This window comes from Perognathus longimembris, chromosome 10 (assembly GCF_023159225.1).
Source record: "Perognathus longimembris pacificus isolate PPM17 chromosome 10, ASM2315922v1, whole genome shotgun sequence".
Classification (NCBI taxonomy): domain Eukaryota; kingdom Metazoa; phylum Chordata; class Mammalia; order Rodentia; family Heteromyidae; genus Perognathus; species Perognathus longimembris.
The window spans coordinates 43,104,987-43,130,714 of NC_063170.1; the positions used below are offsets into that span (position 1 = coordinate 43,104,987).

A 25,728-nucleotide genomic window follows, 5' to 3' on the forward strand; every position below is an offset into this window, starting at 1 on the left:
AGTAAAGGGATCTCTCCTACAGGAAGATATAACCATTCTAAATATCTACACCCCAAATGCAGGAGCACCCAACTTCATCAAACAAACACTACTGACTCTAAAAACACTCATAGACCCAAACACATTGATAGTTGGGGACTTTAACACTCCACTATCTCCTTTGGACAGATCAACACGCCAAACACTGAACAAAGAAACCACAGAACTAAACAATTGCATAGACCAACTAGACTTAACCGACATCTACAGAATATTCCACCCAGCAACGACAGAATGCACATTCTTTTCGGCAGCACATGGAACATTCTCCAAAATAGATCACATCTTAATACACAAAGAAAATCTTTACAAATTCAGAAGTATCAAAACCATTCCCTGCATTCTCTCAGACCACAATGGAATAAAATTAGAGCTCAACTCAAACAGCCACCACAGAAATTGCTACAATTCATGGAGACTAAACAACACACTGCTGAACCATCAGAGGGTCATTGAAGAAATTAAAACGGAATTTCAAATGTTTATGGAATTCAACCAAGTTGAGGACACAAAGTACCAGCTCCTTTGGGACACAGCAAAGGCAGTACTCAGAGGAAAATTTATATCTCTGAGTGCATACATCAACAAACTGGAGAAACAGCAACTCAATAATATAAGGAAGCACCTTAATTTCCTTGAGAGAGAACAACAAGCCAAACCCCAAGTCAATGGATGGAAGCAAATAATTAAAATCAAATCAGAATTAAATCAATTAGAAACGAAAAAAAAACATCGAAAAAATCAACAAAACAAAGAGTTGGTTCTTTGAAAAAATCAACAAGATAGACAGACCCCTGGCAAACCTGACCAAGAAAGAAGGCAGCAGACTCAAATAAACAAGATAAGAGATGAAACAGGTAACATCACCACAGAAATAACCGAAATTCAGAAAATAATAAGGGACTATTTTGCAAACCTTTATGCCAACAAATTTGAGAACTTGGAAGAAATGGAAGATTTCCTAGATAAAATTCAAATCCCCAAACTGAACCATTAAGATTTAAACCTTCTAAACAGACCCATACCAGTATTGAAATAGAAATGGCAATAAATGATCTCCCATCCAAGAAAAGGCCAGGTCCAGACGGATTCACCGCAGAATTCTACAAGGCCTTCAAAACAGAATTCACTCCAATATTTCTCAAGCTCTTCAGTGAAATTGAAAGCGAACGTTCACTTCCAGACTCATTCTATGAAGCCAGTATAACCCTCATCCCAAAACCAGGCAGGGACTCATCATGGAAAGAGGACTATAGACCGATCTCCCTGATGAACATAGACCCAAAAATTCTCAACAAAATTCTGACCAAGCGACTTCAACAGGTCATCAAAAAAATCATACACCACGATCAAACTGGATTCATCCCAGGGATGCAAAGTTGGTTTAATATACGCAAGTCAATTAATGTAATCCACCACATTTCCCGGAGCAAGCTAAAGAACCACAGGGTTTTATTTCCTGATGTAGAAAAAGCGTTCGATAAAATCCAGCACACATTTATGCTAAAAGCCCAGGAAAAGCTGGGATTCCAGGGAACATTCCTGAATATAATCAAGGCAGTTTATGACAAACCAACAGCAAGCATAACTCTAAATGGGGAAAAACTGAAGCTATTCCCTTTAAAATCAGGAATAAGGCAGGGATGTCCACTCTCTCCCCTGCTCTTCAACTTAGTACTAGAATTCCTAGCCAGAGCAATCAGGCAAGAAAATATAAAGGGGATCCAAGTAGGAAAAGATGAAGTTAAACTTTCTCTCTTCACAGATGACATGATCCTATACCTAAAGAATCCCATAGACTCTACCCCCAAGCTACTAGAGCTGATCCAAAACTTGGCAAAGTTGCAGGATATAAAATAAACCTTAAAAAATCAACAGCCTTTTTCTATGCTAACGACCCAAAGACCGAGGCTGAAATCAGGAAAGCAACTCCCTTTGCAATAGCCCCCCAAAACATAAAATACCTAGGAATAACCTTAATCAAATAGTGAAAGACCTCTTTGAGGAGAACTTTAAAAGCTTGAAAAATGAAATTAAGTCAGAACTAAGGAAATGGAAAAACCTCCCATGCTCCTGGATTGGGAGGGGGAGGATTAATATAATCAAAATGGCAATATTGCCAAAGGCTATCTACAAATTCAATGCAATACCCATTAATATCCCAATACCATTTTTTCATGAAATCGAGGAAGCAATCCAGAAATTCATATGGAATAATAAAAGACCTAGAATAGCAAAAACAATCCTATGCAGAAAGAACAGTGCTGGAGGAATTACAATACCCAACTTCAAGCTGTATTATAAAGCTATCATAATAAAAACAGCTTGGCATTGGGACCGGAACAGGCCTGAAGACCAATGGAACACAATTGAAGACCCAGAAATGATCCCACAGAACTATGCCCACTTAATCTTTGATAAAGGAGCTAAAACAATAGTTTGGAAGAAAGATAGCCTCTTTAACAAATTGTGCTGAAAAAGTGGCTCAACACATGCAACAAACTAAAATAGATCCTTATATATCACTCTGCACCAAAATTAATTCCAAATGGATTAAAGACCTCGAAATCAAAACAGACACCCTGAAAACACTAAAGGAAGGAGTAGGAGAAACACTTGGGCTCCTTGGCGCAGGACGGAACTTTCTTAACAAAGACCCAGAAAGGCTACAAATCAAAGAAAGGTTGGACAAATGGGACTGCATCAAACTGCAGTTTCTGCACGGCAAATGACATAGCTCACAAGATAAACAGAAAGCCCACAGACTGGGAGAAGATCTTTACCGGCCATTCAACGGACAAAGGCCTCATCTCTAAAATATATGCAGAACTAAAAAAATTATCCTCTTCAAAAACAAAACCGCAAAGAACCAATAGCCCCCTCATCAAGTGGGCTAAAGACTTACAAAGAAACTTCTCTGATGAGGAAATGAGAATGGCCAGGAGACATATGGAAAAATGCTCTACATCACTGGCCATAAAAGAAATGCAAATCAAAACAACATTGAGATTCCATCTCACCCCAGTAAGAATGTCATATATCACGAAAACTAACAATGACAATTGTTGGAGGGGATGTGGCCAAAAGGGAACCCTACTTCACTGTTGGTGGAAATGTAAACTGTTTCAGCCACTATGGCAAGCAGTATGGAGATTCCTCAGGAGGCTAAAAATAGAACTCCCCTATGACCCAGCAGCCCCACTTTTGGGTATCTAACCAAAAGACCACAAACAAAATCACAGTAATGCCACCAGCACAACAATGTTCATCGCAGCACAATTTGTCATAGCTAGAATCTGGAACCAACCCAGATGCCCCCCAGTAGAAGAATGGATCAGGAAAATGTGGTACATATACACAATGGAATTTTATGTCTCTATCAGAAAGAATGACATTGTCCCATTTGTAAGGAAATGGAAAGACTTGGACAAAATTATACTAAGTGAAGTGAGCCAGACCAAAGAAACATGGACTCTACGGTCTCCCTTATTGGGAATAATTAGTACAGGTTGAGGCAAATCATAGCAGAGCACCACAAGACCCAATAGCTATACCCTTATGAACACATACGATGATGCTAAGTGAAATGAACTCCATGTTATGGAGACAATTGTTATATCACAGTTGTAACTACTTTCAACATCCTATGTGTATCTGTAGCTTCTATTATTGATGATGTTCTTGTATCACCTTCCTGTGGTTGTACCTACACTATCTCTGTAATCTTATCTGAGTATATTGGAAACCATGTATACTGGTATTGGAACTAGGAAATTGAAAGGGAATACCAATATTGAGAGACACAGCGTAAAAAAAGACAAACAACTACAAAAGCAATACTTGCAAAACTGTTTGGTGTAAGTGAACTGAACACCTCGGGGGGAAACAAAAAGGGGGAGGAGGGAGGTAGGTATGAGGGACAAGGTAAGAAACAGTACAAGTAATGTATCCAATGCCTAACGTATGAAACTGTAAGCTCTCTGTACATCAGTTTGATAATAAAAATTTGAAAAAAAAATGAGAAAAATAAGAAGACATATTACCATTAAAAAATGTACTTTAATCTTTGTTTCTTACAAATCCCTTCATGAAGTCTTTGAAACATGCAATAAAGAAAGAACATTTATGAACTATTATAATTTTTTGTTATCACCTTCCTATGTGCTCACACACAAAGGCAACTGTTGAAGTATGGGCTGTGCTTCAGACAGGCAAAATTCAAGTTATCTTTTTTACTCTACTATCATCTTTTTTCATGAATTCCAGAGAGAGCCATTTGCCATGGTTCCATCTTTCCAGAATAAGAATAATGGACACCTAAGGCATTCCAGACAAACTATAGTTGTGGCTCTCAAACATATATTGTGTAAAATTTTGTGAATAATTGCTTCAAACTCCCTATCATTCTATCTACTGAAGGGAGCCGGATCTTTTTTTTTTTTTTTTTTTTTTTTTACTTCCTGGAGGAAGTGCTTAATTCTACTAAAGAACCAGAAACTTAGTGGAAGAGTAATTGCCTAGCATTCATGAAGCCCTGGGTTCAATTTCTCAGTACCACGTAAAATAGAAAAATCCAAAAGTAGTGCTGTGGCTGCGGTACAGTGCTAGCCTTGAGCAAAAGAAGCTCATAGACTATGCCTAGGCCCTGAGTTCAAGCCCTAGGACTGGCAAAAAAAAAAAAAAAAAAAAAAGAGGCATAACCAGTCCCACCCTCACCAGTAATAGGACAATACATTTTCTTGTTGATTGTGGGCCTTGAACTCAGGGCCTGGGCACAGTATCCATGAACTCTTTTGCTCTAAGCTAGTACTCTACAACTTTGAGCTTCTAATTTTGATTTTTTTAATTGAAGATAAGAGTCTCGCTCCTGGGCATGGGGGGACTTTCCTACTCAGGCTGGCTATGAACTTCAACCCTCAGATCTCAGCTTCCTGTATAGCCAAGAAAATAATTTTCTAGCATACTTTGAAAATTAATTATGAAAAAAAAAAATGAAGAGAAGACAGAATATACAGCTATAATTTCTTGTTGATTTTCATATATGTAACACTGTTCACTTAAACTGCTCTAATTTTTTTCCCAAATCTCTCTTCTGTGCTTACTTCACCCAGGCAAACATTCTTGGACAACACAAGTTGGTGAGCTACCCTTGAGGCAGCTCTGAGTCATGAAATTCAGACTTCTTGGCAAAAAGGTTCTCATTCCTTTGAACAAAAGTAATGAGAAATAGCACCAACACTGCTCTTTCTATGCATTTGTGTTGGTGGAAGGGAGGTACAGAAGCAAAAATAAAAAAAATTCCTTCAAATGATAGTCTGAGAAGGTCAGTCTTTTGTCTGTATTTAGCTGGGTAAATGGATTTCCCCACCAATTTTGCCCACAGGGCGGAACATTGTGACTCTCAACATTTAAAGGGCAAACTAATCAACTTGAGGAGGTTACAAAAGTGCTCATTAGGAACTCAGCACCAAAGACTTGTGATTCTAGAGACTTCCTCAATCCCTACTATTTCTGTAGCACATTTACTCTGAACACCATCTGACACTTGTATGAGGTTAACGTTCTAGTTTCACAAAATAAGAAGTGCAAACATAGGAATCTACCTTAGGCTGTAGATAAAAGTATGAATCCCAGATCCTAAAGCCTTTAGATTCTAAGTGTAATGGGTTTTAAAAATTATTTTATTCCCCAGTAAGGATGGGCCTAACATTTTTTAAAAGAAAATCAAAACCCTATATTGTTACTGGAGTATTAGTATATTCTTTTTACTCATTACCACTTAGGGTATCCATCCCTCTGTGAATGGTAGCCTATATATAACATACAGGGACTAAGAGTGCTCATCCCTCAGTGCCCTTGAAATTCCTGTTTATAATCACTTAATCACAAACTGTTGTTTAGGAAATAGTTTGCTTCCTTTGTGTTATAGTTTATTTACCTACTTAGTGCTGAGACCATTCCTATGCCCTGATGGCAGATTACAGAGATTACCACCACTGAGAGACCAAAGGCCTTAACAATCATCCATGTTGCAAAATTGCATTAAACTTGGATCACTGAATCTCAAACCTAGCTAGGAACCAGTTACTCATTATGTGTACTATTTAGAGAATCATTTTACTTCTCAGCGTTTAGTCCCCATCCCTACATAATTTAGATAATATCTATAACGTCCAAGACTCCTATAAAATTAAATTTAGATACAGTGAACATAAAAATGTTTTCCTAGCCTAGCATCAATGGCTCATGCCTATAATCCTAGCTATTCAGGAGGCAGAGATTTGAAGATGACATTTCAAAGCCAGCTGCAGGAGAGTCCCTGATAGTCTTATCACCAATTAAGCATGAAAGAAAAGCTGGAAGTAGAGATCTAGCTTAAAGTGGTAGAGAGCCAGCCTTGACAAATGAATTCAACAACAGTGACCAGGCCCTGAGTTCAAGCCCCATGATCGATCTATCGATCGATCTACTGAGGAGCCTGAGCAGCCTGTGCACCTCTATATTGCAGCTTGGGCCTGACCGGGCCCTGAAGCTTCCTGGAGAAGCTTCTGTTCCTACAGAACATGTATGAAGCCTGAACAAAATGCAGTCTAAAATAATCAAGATAGCCAGAGAGACTTCATTTGACCAGAGATGAATTAAAGTTAGGTTGCTTTAGCCATTGTTTGCAAGACATTTCACTGCCTTGTTTGATGATTGTGCTGTGTACTGAAATATCAGCAGATAAATATTTGAAGTGCCAGGTGCTCCACCAGGCAATCAAGCCCCTGACAAGTTACTGCCCCAATAAGTAACTAATGTACATATAGCAGGAGGGGACTGATGCCAAAAGTCCCTTGCAGCACCCCCCACTAACAGTCCCAAGGTTGATAACAGGTGAAGGCTGACCACAGATGTCTTTTGCAAACTTTGACTGCCTTGCTCTAACGCGACAATGCCCCAGCTAATGAGGAATAGATAACACACTAAAGGCTAACCAATTACATGTCTTTTTAATTGGGAATCCCCTAGACTTGTTTACTATAAAAACCCAGTGTAATCTGTGCTTGGGGCCTTCGTCCATCTTGGCTGTGTCCTTGTGGGTGTAGGTCCCAGCTTGAGCTTGCTAATAAACAACTCTTTGCTTTTGCATTGGAATCGGCTTCTCGGTTCTCTTTGAGATGGTGTCTCAAATTTTGGGCATTTCACTACCTATCTATATTTCCTTACAATTCCTATCATTTACTTTGTCATTAATTTTAATCAAAGCATTCCGCGTTTTATTCATTTGCTTACATAAGTTTTAAGGGGCCTGAACTACCTCTAAGCGGAGAATTTCCTTATGTTGTAGGCGATTGCAAAGTGGAGCTTCTCATCCTTGAAAATAAACACATTTACTATCACTGGGTCTAGTTAAGTAAAAATCTGAAACCTGCTTTTGTTGCTAATGTAACTATACCACCACTACAAGCAGTGGTTGAAAAAATAGGAATGTGATGTGGGCAGCTCTCCTGAGGGTTGTAAGCAGAGGATCTGCTCTATTTCCTTGGCTTATAGAGGGCCTTCTCCCAGTGTCTTTCAACACTGTTCTCTCTCTAGGAGTGTCTCTGCATCCAGATTTTCCCTTTTTATAAGAACACCAGTCATATTGGGCTGGGGACCACATTAATGGTGTCATTATAAAGAATTGCCTCTTCGATGAGTGTGTTCCCAAATGAGATAGCATTGCAATACATTGGGAGCTTGGATGTCTATAGAGGACCTTTGAAGTTTACAACTTTGCTCGTAGTATTGAGAGTCAAGGATTGGCACTGTAGAACACGTGAAGCAGAAGTCTAACTTTTCTCTAAACATTGACATTTGTTACACACAGAACCAAATATCTAAAATGTCTACATCTAAATGTGCAATAGGAATGACCCAGAGCTACTGGATTGTAAAATGAGCTGTGAGCATTTTATTTTATTTTTTTGCTTATCACATTTAATCACACTAATAATCACATATAATAACATTTGTCCAGAATCACTGTTACTGTGAAAGTCAGATTCATAAAGAAATCAAGCAGATTCATTGAAAAGCATTTCCTCATTATGAGTAATTAACCACATAGCATGTATGTGTAAGTAGGTATACTGCAAACTATGTCTCATTCTTCTCTGGGAGGACAGGCAATTTACCACAATGATGAAAGCAGAATTCGATTGCAAGGGCTATATAGGAAGAAAATGTATTTTGGTCTTTCTAAAGTTGACTTAAAGGACAACAAATTAGAGCTGTGCGAGGTATAAAAATCTATTTAAAATAAAAACATTGGTGCATTGTTCATATCTTTAGGCTTTACTCTCCAAACTTGGGTAGTCTATGCTAAAGTCCAGTTGTGTTTTAGAGTGATTATAAATTGTCTTGACATTTACAAACTTTCCATTTCTTAGGAAGCTGCAGGGTTCTCTGCACACATGCTTAGGTATTTGTTTCAGTAAGAAACATGATAACAGGAGGCTTCCTAAGGAGATGTTCTTCGAAGCTTCTGATACAGAAATATGAGATAGTTAACATGCAGAACTAAGTGGTAGTCTTTATGTCCCCTCCTTTTGCCTATCTGCCTTTTGTGTAGCCTAACTGCTTCTCTGCCCTCAGCTACTGGAAGAAGGACTCTGCTATTTGTGTTCACTGACAACGTCAGGTGCGTGCCATTAGGTGGTGTGATTTCACCTATAGGACAACAGGAAATTCAGAAAACAGTGTGCTATTATGTTGAGGTCCTATTGGGCCTCATGAACATTTTCCAAAAGTATTCTTTGAAGTCATTTTAGAGGTTCATTGCTACCATAACCACGAAATAAGTATGGGGAAAATATTTGACAAATGGAAGAACCAAGGGGAAAATGTGAGGCTCCTTGGGAAAACTGTCAAAGAACACAGTGATTCTGAGTGATTCTTTAAAGAACTTTAGTAATTTTTATTTTGATTTCTCTTCTTCGTCACGCTCTTCCTCTTCCTCATTCCCATATCCCCTCACTCTTTTTCTTCCTTCTTCCTAGTATTGGGGATTGAGATCAGACTTGCTAGGCTCACTCTGAATCTAACTCATGAGTTACACTGAGCCAAACCATCAGACAATTTGGGGCTTATATTTTTTTCCCCACGTTTTTCACCTTTCCTTCCTCCATTCATGTAACTCCTCCATTCCTCCCAATGTACATGCTGTTCCCCTGCCATGGTACTCATTTTGTTAAATAGTTTCTTTCTTCAGATTAGTTATTTTTTTCAGATAAGATCTCATTTTATGTCTGCCCTAGATTGTGATTCTCCTATTTGTGCTTCCTTATGTCACTTGGCAGGCAAATGACACTGGCCCAATTGTCCCCATGGCTTGGGATAACAGGCACACCCAGCCATTGTTGAGATGGAGTCCCATGTATTTTTATGCCCATGTGTGGCCTGGGACCACAATATTTCAATCTCTGATTCCCAAGTTGCTAGTATTATAGGCTTGAGCTACCATGCATGGCCAATTCTGAGCTACAACATCCACAACTTTATAGCCCACTAACACCTCTAATTACTGCTTAATAATTCTAATTTGAAAGTACAGGACTCTGCCTGAGCCTTCAACGGAGTTAGTTTTCTCTCCATGTTTCTAGACAGATGAGAGTCTCTGATTCCATGTAGCTCTGTACATTCAGTTACTGAGTGATGTCTCTTCTGCAGGCAACTCAGCTCCGTGTCTCACATCATAGGGACTAGGAGCCTGAGGGATCTCAGATGCTCACAGATCCCTGCCAGCAGGGAGGCTTCCTGGATTCCACCAAAGAAGTACTTTATGAAACTTGGAGGAAAGGAATTGGACCTACTGGACATCCCATGTTTACCCAACTCCTGACTCCATAAAAGCAAGCAGAAACTCAAGAGACAGTAATAGCTGTCTTTTTAAGGGTCCACACTCTTTCAAATACTGCAGTCTTTCTTAGAATCTTTTTTTTTGGCTTTTTCTATTGTTCTTACAATCTGTGACATCTATGTAGCCAGGTATACATTCCTTTCCTGAAGCTGATGTTCAACCCTCAACAGCTCTCTCCTAAAGCACACATGTTTATTTAACAATTCTCTCATTAAAGCATGCATTCCTTATTGGAAATATTTTCTCTTCTTTTAAAACTTCTCTCATTTTTCTTTATTGCCACTATGCCTGGTATAAAAGATACATATGAATAGCAGTTGACAGGATAGATTTGCTCATTGTATTTACAATTCTTTTCCTTAACTATTATCTATCCACTGGCTCGATTCAATAAATATAGCAATCGCTGATACTGGAAAACACAAATAATTTTAAGCTCTGAAATATATATCATTTAAAAAATTTTGTCTTCATTTTTAAAGTCTTCATTAAAAATGAAGACAAAATGGAGACCACTAGAGGAATTCTAGGAAAGTGGGTACTGGGGGCTCATGATTGTAACCCTAACTATTCCAGAGGCCAAGATCCTGAAGAAAATGGTTCAAGAAAATGCTTCCCAGCCTACGGAAATAAAACCAAAACATTCTCAGTCCTTTTAACCAGAAAAATTCTGTACAGCAGGCATGGTAGAACACCAATCAAGTGATCAAGTTAATAAGCATGAGGTCCCTGAGCCCTGCATTTGAAAGTTGGTACCAATGCCCCTGCCCCCCAAATAGAGAGATAATTCCTAAAAATTCAAGAATACATGTGAATATTCATGAGTCTAGGGAACAAATTCCCTTGAAACTCCCTAAAATTGGGGTTTGAGAAGACTTGGGGTTCCTCATATTTTTGTTGTAAGTCTGCATTTACATTCACTCTGCAGATCTGATTCTAAGCCTATATCTGTTCTCTCCAAACTTGTTTACATAGACCGTTCATTTTATTTTTTTCTGATTCACATTCAAACCTATTGTTTCTAATCCTGTAGAACCTCCAAAGTTTGATGATATAAAGCTCAAAGGAAGAGACGGACAAATCATTTAATTTTTACCAAATAATTTTAAATTTCATTTATTAACAAGGACTGGAGTTTTATTGAACTAGGGAAAGATAGGGATATTGCAATAAATAGTGGTAGCACTATTTATAGTAGGCGACACCTGTAAGTAAGTATCTTGTCATCTTGCAAGATGTGGGGCTTCAAAAAACTAGCGCAGCTCTTGGTTGAGTCAAGCTGGTCCTCAAGCCAGTGAAGTTGACTGGTGAAGCACAAACAGCCATCAGTGCTCTTTACTGGAATGTCCTGCCTACAGAAATCATGCTGCAGATATAGGCTTGGGTTAAGGAGGAGAAATTAACAGAATCTCTGAGTCCTGTTAGAAAGTTGAATGTTCTAGGATTCACCTCTGCCTTCGGCAGCCCTTGTATGCTTTAGCTTTGTAGCGCATGCATTTGGTAGCCGTTTGAAATCCCATTTGTCTTGCATTTAATGCGTCACCATTTCCCGTTCTGGGTGATTTTGCAGAATGGGCTTGGTTCAAGGATGAATTTGTCTCACCAGAGCCTTTTCGTCTGGTGGTTTTTATGCTAGAAGTTGGTGGTGTAGCAGTGCAAAAAACACCATTTGAGTTGCTACAAAAAGCCTGCTGGGGAGTAATGGCAGAGTTCACTGCAGGCCCAGGCACCATGGTCATGGCCCCTTGTCCTGATTGCATAATGGTATCATTAGGTGACTGCATTGCAGGCACAGTCAGGCCAACAGCTGGTGTTGGTAGGGATATTTGATAGCTCGGAGAGAAATTATTATCAGACTGTCTATTCAAGAAATTATCAGACTGTCCATTGAAGACTCCTAATGTAGGATGAGGATGGACTCCTGTACTGGACTGATGTCCTGTATTGGGACTTGGTCCCTGCATTGTCTGGGATTGTGAAAATTGGTTGTTAGAATCTTGCATGCTGGAAGTAGTGCCACTGTGGGGCACATGGTCAGAAGCAGGAGGGGCCTGGATCAATGCAGAGTGGTTGTTTGTCATCATTGGAGGAGACGGAAAGACTGATGCCTCTAAAGGAGGCATTGTATACATCATATTATTATTGTCCATGGATGGCTGAGTTTGTGGGAAAGCTTCCCTTCCAGAAATGGGGCCAATGGCTGGGCCGGTGTTGGGAAGGAGCAAAGCAGTGGTATGTGTAGAAACAGAGGCACTGTAAGGCTGCTGAGAAACAGGGATCACATTGGTGGTCCCTGGATCATTTTGAGAGACCAATGCCTGGGATGGATTGGGCACCCCGTGAGGATTCACTCCTGACAAGGGTGCTGTCATGGTCATATGTCCTGATTGCATGATGCTATCGTTGGGTGGCTGCATTGGAGGAGCAGTTAGGCCAACAGCTGGTATTGGTAGGGCTGCTGGATAGCTCAGAGAGAAATTGTCTGATTGTCCATCGACGACTCCTGGTGTGGGGTAAGGAAGGGGTACTGTACTGCACTGCTGGTCAGTATTGGGGCTTGGTCCCTGCCCGGGCTGGGACTGCAAAAACTGATTGCTGGAGTCCTGCATGCTGGAAATAGTGCCACCCTGTGGCACATGGCCAGGAGGGGGAGGTGCTGGGTTCAATACAGAATAGTTGTTTGTCAAGACCGGAGGAGATGGATAGTGTGACACCCCTGAAGGTGACTTTTTATCTATCTGATTACCATCATCCGTGGATGGTTTAGCTGCAGGGGAAGCACCACTTCCAAGAAGGGGAGCAATTGCTTGGCCCATGTTGGGAAGGACTGAGGGAGCAGTACATGTGGAAACAGAGGCACTGTGCTGTTGCTGCACAACAGGGATCACATTGGTGTTCCAAGGATCATTTTGCGGGATTAAAGATTGAGAAGTATAGGACGTTTGGGATGATAACATTTGAGACACAGAAATTTCCATAGTTACTGGTACCATGATGACATCATCATCATCATCAAGCTGCGTTGGAGGAGCAGTCACAGCAACAGCTGTTGTTGGTAGGGCTGCTGGCTGGCTCAGAGAAAAATTGATGTCAGGTTGTCCACTGTAAATCCCTAATTTGGGTTGAGGAAGGGCACCTGTATTGGATGGATGGCCAGAATTGAGACTAGCTCCCTGAGTAGCCTGGGCCTGTGTAAACTGATTGTTGGAGTCTTTCAGGCTGGATGTGGTGCCACTCTGTGGCATATGGCTAGGAGCAGGAGGGGCTTGATTTAAGGCAGGTTGGTTGTTTGTCAGGACTGGAAGAGATGGAAGGATTGACACCTCTGAAGGAGGTGTTGTGTCCATATTAATATCATCATCCATGGATGGTTTATTTGGTGGGGAGTCACCACTTCCAGGAATGGGAGCCATTGCTTGGCCCACGTTGGGAAGGATCGAAGAAGCATTGCATGTGGGAACAGAGGCACTGTGCTGAGGTTGCCCAGCAGGGATGACATTGTTGGTCTGAGTATCATTCTGAGGGACCAATGCTTGGGGAGGATTAGGCACCCTGGGTGGGTACACTGAAGACGACAGCGCTGTCATGCCCATATGTCCTGAGTGCACGATGCTATCATTAGTTAGCTGCATTGGCAGAGAAGGTAGGCCACCAGCTGGTGTTGGTAGGGCTGCTGGAAGGCTCTGAGAAAAAGTGTTGTCATATTGTCCATTGAAAACCCCTACTGTGGGGTTCAGAAGGGTACTGGCACTGGGCCGATGGCCATTAGTTGGGCCTGGTCCCTGAATGGGCTGGGACTGGAAAAACTGATTTTGGGCGTCTGGAATGCTCAAAATGGTGCCGGTGGGTGGCACTGTGTGCTGCTGTTGCACAGCAGGGATGGCATTGGTGTCCCCATGATGGTTTTGAGGGACCAAGGGTTGTGAAGGACAGGACGTCCTTGGTGGAGGTGGGTTGGTGGGGGCTGGCCCCATCCCAAGTTGCCCCTGGTGCAGGCTATAGGGCATTTGGGAAACTGGATTGGTGTAGGGTAGAGGAGGTATGGTGGAGTCTGGAATGCTTGAAGTGGTGCCGCTGGGTGGCACTGCGTGCTGCTGTTGCACAGAAGAGATGGCATTGTTGTCCCCATGAAGATTTTGAGGGACCACGGGTTGTGAAGGACAGTACATCCTGGGTGGAGGTGGGTTGGTGGGGGCTAGCCCCATCCCATGTTGCCCCTGGTGAAGGCTATAGGGCATTTGGAGAACTGGATAGGTGTAGGGTGTAAGAAGTGAAGTGGGGTCTGGGCCCATAATTAACTGCCCCTGGGACATGCCGCATCCAATCTGGGGATCTGGACAGGGGTTGGGTATAGGTGCACTGCTGGGTACCTGGCCATTCAGAGGATGATGACCCTGGGACAAGCTACAGGGCCCTTGGGGTAATGAAAGGGGGTATGATGCAAGGGGGTTGGAGGGGACTGGACCCATCGTGACAGAACCCTGATGCAGATTGCCAAGCACCTGGGGAAATGGGTAGTGGTGGGGTATGGGTGGGCTGGTGGGCACCAGCCCATTCATCAAGGGCCCTTGTTGCAGGCTACCAGGGACCTGGGATAATGGATTTGGGGGAGGTCCTGGTGGGTTGATTGGTACTGTTCCATTCAGGAAGTTTCCCTGCTGTTGGCCATCAGGTACCTGGGTAAATGCACAGGTATCACTGCTGGAGACTGTGGGAGATGTAAAAATGATTGCCTCAGAAGGAGGCGTGGTATCCATATGAACAATGTCATCATCTGTGTCTGGCTTCGTGGTCAAATGAGAGGATATGCTGGGGGTGAGTGTAGTCAAATCATTGCTGGTAGAGTTCAAATTATTGGGTGGTGGAACTACAGGAAGGGTAGGAAAGGAAAGAGGAGGGGAATCTACACACATTGGAGTGGGGGATTCATTTTTGCAGGGGAAAGGGTGATGATCCAGGGGAGTAGATTGAGAGAGAGAATTAGAGGGGTTTGCATTTCGTATTAAATGATCATAGCCTTCATCCTTATTTTGTAGCACTGCAAAATTAGAAGCAGTTGTACCGGAAGGAAGAAGGTCTGCAGTACGTGCCAAAGGAGAACTGAGGAATTTAGGTGTCCGACCCTCTTTAGCATTAGATGAGGGTGCTGACACAGTGTTGGTCACAGCAGCCTGCTCTTCCACATTAGTGGTGTTGGGAAGAGCCGGAATCTTTGAAGTACAGGTAGGCAGGGGCAGCAAGACACAAGCCCCTGCCTCAGGTTGGGGAACAGAGGAGGCAGTGTGGAGGACACTGCCAGATGTCACTTCTGTTCTCTTCCCTGAGCCTTTTTTCTCACAGTCATTACTTTTAGTGTGCTGAATAGTTTTACAAATGTCCAAGTCATTCCCCATGACTACGCATGGAAGTTTAGGAGGTAGGGGAAGCTCAGTGCGACCCCATTGTATTGGCACTGGCTGAATCTGTGGCAAAGGAAGCACCGATGGCAAGGTTGCTTTCCTTTTGGATGCTCTAGGAGGCCGACTAGCTCTGTGCCTTTTATAGTCCACCATATTCATGGACTCCTGGGAATCTGGATGTGGAAGATCTTTGGGCTTTTCCCCTACCACTCCCTTTGCTGACTCCTGGGAGTCTGGTGGTGGACTTGCTGTGGGCTTGTGGCCCTCCACCACTTCACCTGACTTCTGGGAGTCTGTTGGTGGACTTGCTGTGGGCTTGTGGCCCTCCACCACTTCACCTGACTTCTGAGAGTCTGGTGGTGGACTTGCTGTGGGCTTTTGGCCCTCCACCACCTCACCTGACTCCTGGGAGTCTGGTGGTGGACTTGCTGTGGACTTTTGGTCCTCCACCACCTCACCTGACTCCTGGGAGTCTGGTGGTGGACTTGCTGTGGAATTTTGGTCCTCCACCACCTCACCTGACTCCTGGGAGTCTGGTGGTGGGCTTGCTGTGGGCTTTTGGCCCTCCACCACCTCACCTGACTCCTGGGAATGTGAGCCATTCTGGAGTTCGTTGTTGTCCAGCGTGTCCACGATGGAGCTTTGTGAGGTGGGGATGTCACAGCCATGAGACGGGGTACCTACAGGAGACACAAGCACCTTTTCATCTCTTTCAACATTGGGAACAATTCCCTGATGGGGACTAGGGCAGTGTCCACTGAGAGTGAAGTCTCTTCTGATGGTCACCCAACTGCCAAGTGCCATTGCTCCATGGCTAGGCGGTCCCCTCCCTTGGGCTTCTCCCTTATGCGCTTCCAGAATTTTTAACTCACCGTCTGGGTCTTCAAGGCCTTTGACCTCTGTGCCCCTGGGGTCAGGAAGAGGGACATCATATGGTGATTTTCGCTCTTCAAGTTGAGCAGGGGTCTTAGGAGTGGAAATTTGAAGCGAGGATCCCAGCTGACATGAAGGGGTGCTCGGGCTTCTGGCGAATTCCAGCCCCGAATCTCCAGGTGGTAGCATTAGCGAAGGTCTTTTTCGCGAATGCTCTGGAGATCCCGAAGGGTCATCCCCTGGGGTGGGGCCCTCTGGCAGAGGGCACCTCCTCTTAAGGGCTCTGGGCTGACTGGATGAGGGGGCTACCTGCCTGCGATTCAGGATGGCCTTCCCACAAACAGGGCAGCGTGCAGGCCCAGGTCCTGTGCTGGAAACCCACCTAGGGAAGGTGAGGCCGCACAGGTGTTCATATAATTTACTGAGAACGTTTGCCATTACAGCGAACCGTGTGCAAACTATCAGCTAAATAACGGAGAAGTGGCGACAGCTATCTCTCCCTCCTTCTCCTATGGTAGCTGAGGACGCACTGACCAGCTTGTCCTTTGTGACGTCACCTCCCACGTGCCCCAGAGGAAGTGCGCGTGCGTGCTGAGGGTGAGTGGCAGGGTCACAGCAACGTTTGAGCCCCACATCCTTCAGATGGTCACACAGATACTAGTGGCCCAGCCAGGCCGTGGGTCCATGATGAATGGGTCATGATCTGCACCCATTTACCTCCGTGTAATGCAAGTATCACGGTTACCATCTCCATTTCCATAGTCCATCTGGGACCCTCATCGCCATTTCTTGTCTACAGTGAGCACAAGCACTGTCTACAAGCTTCATCTCCTAAGCTGTCAAAGGCCCACGCTGGGCTCCAGGGCCCGGGAGATGGGAGTAAACACCCACTGTCAGCATATCTTCATCGCCCCCTCTCTTGGTCTTGAGTCTTGCACACTAAATATACTTCGTTTATGTGGAGGGACCCAACTATGCAAAGATTATGTAAGTTCTATTTGGATGTGCGCTAAAGAAATTCAGTAGCCTATTATTCCATATAAATAAGGAGCCAGTTTTCTGGTCTTCATGGAATATGTGGACAAATCGTGTAACTCATTGATTTTTCAGCAAAGAATGGAACAATGATATTGAATTAAGGTTAGATCTATGTAAGTTGGACACCACTGGTAAACTCTCCAAGAACATTATACTCACTTTAAATTTAGATATTCTTATGCACATGAGAAGAGACCTTTTAATGGAGGTGAGGACTAAGGAAATACATAGGAGTATCCAATGAGCTATACATTTCAGTAGGGTCAGGAGGTTTAGAAAACACAAGCACATTACATTCTCCAAGTAGGATCTTGTTGCTTTATCTCCCTTCAATGTCATGATTTTCTCTCTCACAAAAAAATTATTTATGGGCTAGGAATGTGGCTTAGTGGTAGATTGCTTGCCTAGCATGCATGTAGCCCTGAGTTTGATTCCTCAGCACCACATAAAACAGTAAAGGCCAGAAGTGGCGCTGTAGCTCAAGTGGTAGAGTGCTAGCCTTGCCCAAAAAGAAGCCAGAGACAGTGCACAGGACCTTAGTTCAAGCCCCAGGATTGGCATAACACAAAAACTATTTATGTCATGTCATTCAGTGGTTTCAAAGCCATGTGAGACAGAAAGTAATAGATGTATTTATATATATTTACATATATACATATTTATGTTTGTGTGCTTCTATAGGTACATATAGTTTCCTGAAAGAACACACATACATATGTGTGTGTGTTGTTTTGTTTTTGAGGTATGGTCTTAGTAGGATTAAAATTCACAATGTTCCTGCCTCATCCTCCAAAGTGCTAGGATAACATATGTGCATCACCATGCACCACTTATCATTTCAATTTACAAAATCTATGTAAAATAACATTTTTGCTTGTTTCATGCTTAAAAACGTCTTACTGCTCTCCTTAGAATCACTTCATTCTATTTCAGAGAAAATTTGGGCATATCTTCTTAACGATATGAGGTAGAGAGGCACCAAAAGTTTTGCTTCATTGAAAATTCCATTTTTTAACAAAAGTATTACAAGCCCTTTGTGACTTTCTGAGGACATAAACCAAGTTAGGCTTATTTAATCAAATAATTCTTTTACTTTTTCTCTTTGGTCTTTTTTTTGGGGTGGTGGTGGTATACATCAATAGTCCTTAGGGGTTTCTTTGTAATACTTCTACAGATATTGTAGATAACTCTGTAGGTACTCTGTATGCAGTGTTCTTTAAGCAAGTTCACTCCTGTCTCCTATTTCTTTAGTCCCTGGTCCTTGTTTTTCCACTATATCAAACACTATTTTGGGGGGGTTCAATTTGCCACCTTCATGTGTATATGTATAATACACTTCAATCCTCTTTTCCCCCTGGCATATGCTCCTTCTGCCTCCTCTTGTCTGCAAATCTCTACCAGTTTCCTTTGTATACACATGTCCCATTACCATCACATCACAATCTGATTATCATCATCATTTTAGGTATAGTTTTCACATGTGTGAGAATGTGATTTTTGGTTTGTGAGTCTGGTTTATCTCATTCACTCTGATGATTTACCAATTCCATCCATTTTTCTGCAAATAATGTAATTTTGTTCTTGTTCATGGCTGAATAATATTGCATGAAGTATATAACATGTCTTCTAGATCCATTCATCAGTTAGTTGTTGGGTACTTAGCCCCTTTGCTATTGTGAGTAGCGCAAAGGTAAATATAAGTGTGGAGTTATTTGTCTCATAAACTGATATACACTTAGATATATGTGTCCAAGTAGGGTATAGAGAGTGTTAAGTTAGGTCTCAGTATTCAGATGAACCTGCATCCTAATTTCCACAATGGTTTCCATTTTCACCAACAATGTATGTGAGATCTTTGCCTCTCCATCCTCAGAGGTATTTCTTGGTTGTTTTCTTTTTTATATTACTTTTAAAAATTATTGTAAAGGTGATGTACAGAGGGGTTACATGTTTGTAAGATAATGAGCACATTTCTTTTTGAACAGTGTTACCCCCTTCTTGTCCTTTATTTTCTCCCATTTCCTCTCCCCCAATTCCTGCCCCCTCCCAGTTGTTAAGTTCATTTCCTACATTATGTCTAGTGAATGTCACTGTTGCATTGGTTCACTCTTTGTCCCACCCTTTCTGATTCCCCTTCACATCCCCAAATGACATAAATTTATTTCTTTTATGACTGAAGTGAGAATCTCAGTGTAATTTGATTTGTATTTCCTTATGGCTATGTTAAATAACTTCATGTATTAACCACTGACATTTCTTCTGAGAACTATCAGTTAAATTCATCAGCTCATTTAATGATTGAATAATTTGTTCTTTTGAACTTTTTTCCTGAGCTCCTTTTACATTCCGAATATTACAGGTTATCTGGTGAATAGATGACAAATATTTTCCTTCATTCTATGGGCTGTTTCTTTATTGTGTTAATTAATTCCTTTGTTATGCAGATGCTTGTCAATTTGATAGAATCCCACTTTTCAATTCTTGCTTTTGTTCATCATATTAGATTCCCATTCAAAAAATAATTGCTTATGGCTATATCTTTCCATTTATCTCCAAATTTCTCCTGGAGCAGTTTTAAACTTTCAGGTTTTACATGACTATCTTTGGTACATTTGTGTGGTTTATTTTGTACCAGATGAGATATTTTCCGCAAGTAAATAACCAGTTTTCCCACCATTTGTTGAAGAGTATGTCCTTTTCCTTAATATATATATATATATATATATATTTGTCTTCTGTTCCATTGATGCTTGAGACTGATTTTGCGTCAATACTATAATATTTGTTACTATGGCTCTGTCATATAAGTTGAAGCACAGTATTTTGATAACTTCAGCATTGTTCTCTTTGTTTAGAAGTCTTTGTGATATTTAAAGTCTTATATTTCCATATGAACTTCAGGATCAATCCACTTCCACATTTGGACTTTGATGGTCACTGCATTGAATTTGCCATGATTTCATTGGTATATCCATTTTCACCATATTAGTTATATCCATTCATGAGCCAAGGCGGTCTTTCTATCTTCTGATTTATTCTTGAGTTTCTTTCACCGAGGCTTTGTAACTTTTGTTACAGATGTCTTTCATCTCCCTAGTTAAATTTATTTCTAAGTATTTTTGATGCTATTGTGAATAAAACTTTTTCTCTGATTTTCCTTATCTACCTATCTTATCTTCCTTATCTGTCTATCTACATGTATGCATATATAAAGATATACACACACATACACACATACATCAGATTAGCTTTAGGGCAACTTAGTTGGAGATCTATACTAGTGATATTTGTGACAAGGTTCTAATTAACAGAATATACAACAAGATATAAAGAAACTAAATCTCAAAATTATGGATAACCTAATTAATAAATGAACAAATGATCCATAAACACGTGAAGAAATGCTCAACTTTCCAGACTGCAAAGGACATGGCAAAAATACAAGAACACAAACCACAAATGCTGTCAAAGATGTGGATACGTGCAACTCTAATTCTCTATTGCTTGGAATGGAAATTAGTCCAACTATTATGGATATCATCATTGGATTCCACCAAACCTAAAAGAAGAACAACCATATGATCCACCAACACCATTTTGGGGCATTATGCAAAACACGGTAAGTTAGGGTGTGAAAATGGAACCTTTTATACCCATGTTAATTGCAGCACGGTTCAACATCCAAGTCATGGAAACATTGCAGATGTCTACAACCAATTACTAAATTAAGAAAATACACACACACACACACACACACACACACACACACACACAAGTCAAGACTCAAAAGTAATAGGTTTTAAAAAAAATAATTAGAGCTGGGTGCCCATGGCTCAAGCATATAATTCTAGGTACTGCAGAGGCTGAGATCTGAGGATCATAGTTCAAAGCCAGCCTAGGGAGAAAAGTGCTTGAGACTCATATCTCCAATTATCCACGAAAAAAAACAGAGAGGTGCTGTGGCTAAAGTGGTAGAGTGATAACCTTGAGTTGAAGAGTTCAGGCACAGTGCCCAGATCCAGAGTTCAAGCCCCATGACCAACAAATAATAATTAGAAATCAATGAAATGGTGACTAAAAGTACATACAGACTTTACAAAACAAAGTGTCCATTTTTTTGAAAATTTAAATGAGATCCATAAACCCTTAGTCAAATAAGCAAAAGAAGAAGAGAAAAATACCAAATTAATAGAATTAGAAATGAAAGGAAATACCACAGCATATTCCTTAAAATCCAAAACAGCATTAGGAAATATTTTGAAAACATACATATTGATTAACTGTTATCTATGGAAGAAAGTAATATATTTTTAAATATATTTGACTCACCAAATTTAAAATAAGAGGACATAAACCACTTAAATAGATCAGTAGCAAGCAATGAAATTGAGCAGTAGTTAAGGGTTAAGAATTGGATATATCCACTGCCAAACATTATCAGACCCTAAAGACTAACACTAGTACTCCTCAAACACTTCTGTAAAACAGAAAGGGAAATTCTATGAGCTCATACAATGAAGATTGTCCTGATACCAAAACCCTATGAAGACAGCAAAAAAATTGTAGAATATTTTCTTCCATGAATATAGATACAAAAATTGCCAATAAAACACTTGCAAACAACTTTCTAAAGAGACAATTCACTATGAGAAAGTTGGTTTTATTCTAGGGATACATGGATAATTAGTTGTACGCAAACCAGTAAGTGTAATACAGCACATAAAGGGAATCAAGGACAAAAATAATATGGTTTTCTCAATGCATGCAGAAAATTCAACATCACTTTATGATAAAAGTCTCTGAAGAAACTGAATAAAAGGCATAAATTTCAAAATAATAAAGCTTATGAAAGATAAACCTATAGATAATATCATATTACATGGAGAAAGAAATATTTCTTTTAAACTCAAGATCAGACAATGGTTTCCATTATCTGCACTCTTATTCAATATAATATTGGAATTCCTAGCAAGAACAATAAAATAAGAGGAGGAAAAAGAAATTCAAATAGTAAAAGAATCATATTATCCGTATTTGCAGATGATATGATTCTATATTTAAAAGACCCTAAGTAACTCACCACAAATATAGATTTTTAATGAACACTTTCTGCAATGTGTTAGAATATGAATGAACCTGCAGAATTTGGTAGCAAATTTTTCTCTAGTTTTCATGAAACCTAGGATTAGAAACCTGTATTTTGTACATATATTCTTTAGGATGTTCTGTTTTCTCTCTTAACCATTTCAAACAATATTCTTAATTTTTTTCCTCCAGTTTCCCCTACATCAAACAAACTAACCATTTTATTCCATTGCTTTTTAGCAATGACTTGCTTCACTCATGTACCTCCAAAGTCCCTGTGAGAAGTGAAAAATAAAATCCTGTTTCTCTCCTCTGAAGAACAGTTTAATTGTGGGCTGACTTTTTTTCTTTTAAAAACCATCATGGGAGTAAAATGTTGCAATAAGAAAGCAATGTTATTTAGATCACTGGGCACTCAGTGACCTCTCATATTAATCCTCTTTGCTTTGGTTGGGTTGATATATCCTGTCATTGGTAAGCTCAGACTGGCATTGTAACAAGTGCTGAAAGCTGAATCAGATGATATTTACAAAATCTGTCACTTAAATGCTCCTAACCTTTTCAGCCCTTCTTTCAATTTCCATCTTAAAATACTTACATAAAAAAGAATTACAATGAATATGATGATCTTGCAGCTTATTATAAAGTCAGTGAAAATGGTTGGCGGGGGAGGGGAAACAATTGAACTTGTACTTGAACTTATGCCAAGAAGGCTGTTGACAAAGCCCAAAGAAATAAAGTAGTTTCAGATATACTCAATTCAACTATGGCTCAGCAAGAAGGAAAAACAATGTTAAAATAGTTATTACCAGAACCCTGAGTTGTTCTAAGTTAGGATGAAGTACTGGATCCAAGAAATTGATTATGTTCATATTAGTATTCTCTTCATTAAATTAGGTAACTCAGATTTAAAAATCAAACTAGCCTCAGCTTGAAAAAATAGTTTGTTAGCTATCGACATGAATTTTTAACATTTTCTCTAGTAAATTTGCTAAACTTCAATCTGACATGTTTCAACAAAATGATGGAAATGTTGGTATCACCAAAAGCAAGAGATATCACAACCACTAATAAAAACAAACAAGGGACCCTCTTTTCATTTCCCTTTAAAATGTTTGGCTCTGGGGACATACAACCAGGCAGACAAGTGACTTCATCATGATTTCCAGAGAATCCATGGAATAAGTCTCAGAAAAAAGAAGCAGTGATTAAATCACCCCAGTGCCTTAAGATGGCCCAGTACCTATTACTACTCTGGCAGATACAAGTTTGGCTGTTAGTACTTACTGCATTAAAATTTGGGAAGAGGTTGACCGCAGCTGTCGTGTCAAGTGGAAAAGAAAGAAATGGTTTTATATCCAGCGATGGTTGCAAAGGGGGAGCTGGTGGACGGACCAGGGCTGGGAGAGCAGGACTCTGGCATGTACCACCTGTGAAGATGAGAGTAAAGGGAGCAATCAGGGACATGGCCATAGAAAAAAGCAAACAACAACAACAACAAAAAGCACTCTAATTTCTTCAGAAACCAAAACATCAGCTTTGTCGTTCACTGTAAAAAATAAGACATGGAGTCCACTGCATTAAACTGGGAACTGGCCAGTGAACAGATTTACCTCTAAATACACAGCTGCAATTTTTCCTTGGATCACAACTATCTGGTTATGGAATCAGCAGTCAATAATTCAAACTCCCAGCCAGTTTTTGTTTCACTGTCCAGATGGGGTCAGCAATAAACCTGCAAACGAAATCTCTGAATTCCAAAAGCAACACCTCCATCATTGCTTGGTCATCTTTCTTTGAAAATTCACCTGTTCAGAATATGCTTCAAATTGGAGTGGATGTTTGCAAAACAAAAAAATACATACGTACGTACATACATACATACATACATACATACATACATACATACCTGCCTGTTCTTTTTCACCAGTTCAAAACTCTGCCAGTAAGATGATGTGTAATCTGGCAGAGATAAGAAACTTAACCACAAGCACAGACAATTCACTGCCTTGGAAACTTGAAGATTATGATCCATAAACCCAGTGCTACAAGTCCAGCAACCCTGTGTTATCCAGAACCCCTGTAGCTTTGAGTATATAGAAATTTGATTGCCTCTACAAAGTGCCCAGTTGGTGACACTTTAGATAGGCACCAATCAACAGGCAGTGAGATCAGAACACCAAAAAATGCACCCCCTTTGCACACAGCTGCTTATAAGAGAACACCTGGCTGGAGCTGCCTCTGCTTGAGGAGCCCATCACACTCAGACCCTGGAAGGATGGAAGCTTAACTTCTCTGTTCAGTCTCTCATATTTTGAAAATATTCCAAAATATCAACCTGCTGTTAATTAAAAGCTGTTTGAATCATTGGGAACTTAAAATATGTCAATATTCTTCTAACCTGAGGGGCAAGCAATAGACTGTAAAAAGTCACTGGTGAGAACCCAAGAAGCATTAGGAACACTAAGTGCAATGGGAGTGTTTCCTCTTTCACAGCAAACAATTTTTGGTGAATGATGGAAGACACTGTATGTGGTTCTGTGCCTCTCCCTCCCTGACCTGCCCTCCACCAGACCAGATACACAAAGTAAACATTCAGAAATGACTCTCCAGTGACAAATATAATGGTATTGGGCAGAGGATCCACTAACAAGGTGAATGACTGAACACCTGAAACAAAAGCCATCAGTACAGAATTTAATTAACCACACATGTAAGAACCATAAGCTGCCTTGCCACCAGGTATAAAATCAGTTGGAGCCAAATTAACAAAACAGTATTTTTTTTCTCCTTGTTTTAACTTCCTTCTTTAAAAACAAAGCAAAACAAAAAACTCTTCAAGTGAAAGATCAACAACTAAAGTTCAAATCAGCAAACCACTTAAAAAACAAACAAGTTAGTACGAGGCAAATAGAAGACAGATGTTCAAATAAACAGAGATAAAAGCAAAATATAGCAAGTCTACGTTTACCAGAGTCTACCATAAAGTTATTTTATTGTCCACCTGGTTGTGGATTGAGTGTGGGTGCATAACCTTTTCTACAGAGAGCATCCATAAAATTTCAATGATAGACTTGTCCTGAGTAATACTGTATTGCTCAAAGTTTCCCTTCAATAAAAAGTTAAAGATTCAAAATAAAATTGTTGTATCTCTTTAGAAAACTGAGAAATAAAATAAAGTTTGGATTAAAAATGAAGGATATGATTTTATCATGTGTACAAAATAGAGTGAGCATCAGTCACTAATTCTAAATTATTTTATTTTCATATGAAGATATTTATAAAATACATCCATCATTATGTTTGACCTTATGATCCCCAATATAAATAAGGGCTAAAAACACATTATGTAGAGAAATCATAAATTAATAAACCTTTACACTGTTTCTGCTGTTTCCATATGTGTAGTTA

General features: G+C 40.4%; 1 protein-coding gene across 2 annotated transcripts in view; it reads right to left on the reverse strand.

Annotated features, from left to right (window-relative positions):
* Nucleotides 1-25,728, reverse strand: part of Znf385d (zinc finger protein 385D) — a 323,542-nt gene that overhangs the window by 226,306 nt on the left and 71,508 nt on the right. For both annotated transcript variants that reach the window (XM_048355949.1, XM_048355950.1), the window contains exon 2: nucleotides 23,605-23,747. In XM_048355949.1, the coding sequence (XP_048211906.1) occupies nucleotides 23,605-23,747 (143 nt within the window). The remainder of the gene's footprint in view (nucleotides 1-23,604; nucleotides 23,748-25,728) is intronic.